General features: G+C 53.3%; 1 protein-coding gene across 1 annotated transcript; it reads left to right on the forward strand.

Moving 5' to 3' along the window:
- The first annotated feature begins 738 nt into the window (after nucleotides 1–738).
- LOC103647631 (putrescine hydroxycinnamoyltransferase) lies at nucleotides 739–2,409 on the forward strand. The gene has a single exon (XM_008672140.2). It carries the CDS (start codon nucleotides 824–826, stop codon nucleotides 2,159–2,161), a length of 1,338 nt encoding a protein of 445 aa, XP_008670362.1. The 5' UTR covers nucleotides 739–823; the 3' UTR covers nucleotides 2,162–2,409.
- Nucleotides 2,410–3,655: the final 1,246 nt, after the last annotated feature.

The following is a 3,655-nucleotide window of genomic DNA, read 5'->3' on the forward strand; positions in this document are numbered from 1 at the left end:
GTGATGATGTGATCGGTGTGCGTGCGGCCTGCGGCTGCTCGTGCGCGGTACGGCATGTCCCGTCCCGCCGGTCGATCGCATGCTAGTCAAAACATGCATGGCGTGGCCTCCTGCGGTGTCCATATAGATCGACAGCCGCATGCACAGCAGATGTGGCTTTCCACACGTCTCTCAGTAGTCAGTACCAAATCTAGTCTATATACGCGATGCCGAACGATGGATCTCCAACGGCGAGCTCGAAAAAACGGCGAGCTCGCTTTGGCTGGCCGAGCCAACGAGTCTAACCATCAACATAAATCCGCTCTTTAAAATGTTTTAAATAACATATTTTAAATTAGTAAAATAGATATATCACTAATATAATATAGAAGAAAAATATTTTTATAGTAATCTCAAATAACATAAATTAATTGTCTACTCGGTACTAATATTATATGCTAATTAAGATTTTATATAATAAATTGTTGTTGGGTCGAGCCACGAGTCAGCTCGCGAGATGTACCGAGCCGAGCTGGCTCGTTCTTTTCACAAGTCACAAAACAGGCTCGGCTCGGCTCAGGCTCGTTCTAAGCGTCGAGTCGGTCCAAGCCAAGCTGCTGCGATCTCGAGTTTTTTTCCGGACCTAGATGGATTGATCCATTGCCCATTCACCAACGCACGCGCACCCTCACCTACTCCCATGCGCGCCCTGCCTATAACTACTATACGCGCGCGCAGAGCCGATCAGCGAGCACGGCAACAAAAGCTGCAGCACAAGCAGACAGATCGAGCCCGGCCCTAGTGAAGTCTCACTACACTAAGGTGAAGGTGCATCCATCTCGCCATGGAGGTGAAGGTGCTGAGCTCCAAGCTCGTGAAACCGTCCTACCCGGCGGGCGCGCCGCGGCCGGACACCACGGAGCACGTGCCGTCGTCGGTGTTCGACAAGGCCACGTACCACATGCAGATGGCCATCATCTACGCCTTCTCTCCGCCGGTCCCGTCCCCAGACGCCATCGAGCGCGGCCTCGCCGCGGTGCTGGGCGCCTACCGGCTCTTCGCCGGCCAGGTCCGCCCGGGCCCGGACGGCGCGCCAGGGGTGCTGCTCAACGACCACGGCGCCCGCCTCGTGGAGGCGTCCGTGGACGCGCGCCTCGCCGACATCGCCCCCACGAAGCCGTCCCCCGCCGTGCTGCGGCTGCACCCGGACCTAGACGGCAGCGACATCGAGGAGCCAGTGGTGCAGGTGCAGCTCACGCGGTTCGCGTGCGGCTCGCTCGCCGTGGGCTTCACCGCCAACCACGCCGTGGCGGACGGCCACGCCACCAGCGACTTCCTCGTCGCCTGGGGCCGCGCCGCGCGCGGGCTCCCCGTCGGCCCGTCGCCGCCGGTCCACCGCCCGGGCCTCTTCCCGCCGCGCCACGACCCGCCGCGCGCCGGGTTCGAGCACCGCGGCGTGGAGTACTACAAGCCCGCGCCGTCGTCGGCCCACGTCCACGTCCACGGCCACGGCGACACTACGACCCAGCACAGCATCGTGATCCACAAGGCTCACTTCACCAAGGACTTCGTGGCGGGGCTCCGCGCCAGGGCGTCCGAAGGCCGTGGCCGTCCCTTCAGCCGGTTCGAGACGATCCTCGCCCACGTCTGGCGCACCATGACGCGCGCGCGCGGGCTGGGCAGCAACCCGCTCCAGACCTCCACCATCCGCATCTCCGTGGACGGGAGGCCGCGCCTCGCGGCGGCGCCGGCAGACTACTTCGGGAACCTGGTCCTCTGGGCGTTCCCGCGCGCCACGGTGGGGAGCCTCCTCGGCCGGCCGCTGAAGCACGCGGCGCAGGTGATCCACGACGCCGTGGCGCGGGTGGACGGCGCCTACTTCCAGTCGTTCGTCGACTTCGCGGGCTCCGGCGCGGTGGAGAAGGAAGGGCTGGAGACGACAGCCCTGCTCAAGGACGTGCTGTGCCCGGACCTGGAGGTGGACAGCTGGCTCACCTTCCCGTTCTACGAGCTGGACTTGGGCGCCGGCAACCCGAGCTACTTCATGCCGTCCTACTTCCCCACGGAGGGCATGCTGTTCCTGGTGCCTTCGTACCTGGGCGACGGCAGCGTCGACGCCTTCGTGCCGATGTTCGAGCAAAACCTGGAGGCGTTCAAGCAGTGCTGCTACTCCATGGAGTAGCCAGCTTCAAGTCTTTCAACTCTCTGTGCATGGCATTCGTGCGTGCGTGCGTGCCCAGCAGGCAGCAGCACCTACAACTACAACTATAGCCATGCATGCATGCCTAAATTATACTGCTTCCGCGTCGTAAAAACTGTATTGGGTATATATATACACATTTTCTAAAAGGATTATACTACGTACTGCTAGGTTAGTAGTAGTTTGTTGCGGCTTTATCAATCTTTTAATTAATTCCTGGGTTTTGTAAACCTGAGTTAATTACCTTTTCTTTGGACCTGTACGTACGAGGACCGATCTGTGGTCCTCAACCTAGCTTCTCTGTGATCATCGGCAATAACGCTTCATATATTTCCAGGTGTTCTACTTCTACTAGCTAGAATGTATACGTATATATATATGCCGATACATTATATTTCATTCGCGATCACACTTTTGTTGCTAGTGTTGTACGTAGGAACTACTCCGGCCACTGCATGATTAATCTCGTTCCATATTGAGCTACTGGGGCAAGGCGAGGTCTGTCGTCAGATCGAGTTGGTGCCAAGCTAAGGATATCTCACGCAGTTTGTTTGATCCCCGCCTCTGAACAAGACCGGTTCCTTCCTGTACGTACGTACCTTCCTCCGAGCTAGCTATAGGGCCGTACCTGATGGGTGCGGAGGATGCAGTCGCACTAAGCCTCTAAAAACTGAGGGCTACTAGTCACTAAACGCTAGCATTTTTTTTCTATTAAACCTATCTATCATAGACACAAATACACAAAGAACGATGCACTATCGATCCGTCTCGTTTAGATTGTTAAACTAATATTTCAATTACTTATCGAATACTTCATCCGTTCTAAAATAGTATTTATTTTATCTCTTGATTTTTATGTTTATCTTTAACTAGATGATGATGAATTCACTAAAGAAGCAAAACGAATTCTAATAATATCAGATAACAAGTAAGTGTTTTTGGCTATATTTTACATTTATCATCTTATAAACTTCAAAACAACATAATAATTTTTATAGTTATATATGGGGATGAAACCTCTATATCGAATTTCGCACTGGACTTCTAAAAAGTCAGGACGGCCCTGGCTAGCTAGCCATGACGACCATGATCCGTGATTCGGGTAATCGTCGGTCGTCATTATCATAAACAACAGTGTAGCTAGAACCTTAATTATTTATTTATGTTAGTAGTAACAACTAGTAGTTGTGGCCTGTGGGAATAGATGATGGGGTATATTTATCAATAGTAAAACATGTACATCCAAATGTACGTTGATATAACAAATCTTGCATATGCCAAACATCGCAAGAGACAAAAAGGCTGAACGTATTAGCCGGCCGGGCCGGGAGGGAGGGTTGTCCGTCACCGACAGAGAGGCTAGCTCCCCCCACAGATTTTTACAGACGGTTTTTTTTAAAGAAACCGTAAACACGATTTTTAGTGGCGGATTTCTTAAGAAATCGTCATTAAAAAATAATACATGCGGTTAATAAC

This window comes from Zea mays, chromosome 2 (genome assembly GCF_902167145.1).
Source record: "Zea mays cultivar B73 chromosome 2, Zm-B73-REFERENCE-NAM-5.0, whole genome shotgun sequence".
Lineage (NCBI taxonomy): Eukaryota > Viridiplantae > Streptophyta > Magnoliopsida > Poales > Poaceae > Zea > Zea mays.

What these genes read in the sequence shown, in the direction of transcription:
- LOC103647631 (XM_008672140.2), top strand. Translation starts at nt 824, where the DNA reads ATGGAGGTGAAGGTGCTGAGCTCCAAGCTCGTGAAACCGTCCTACCCG.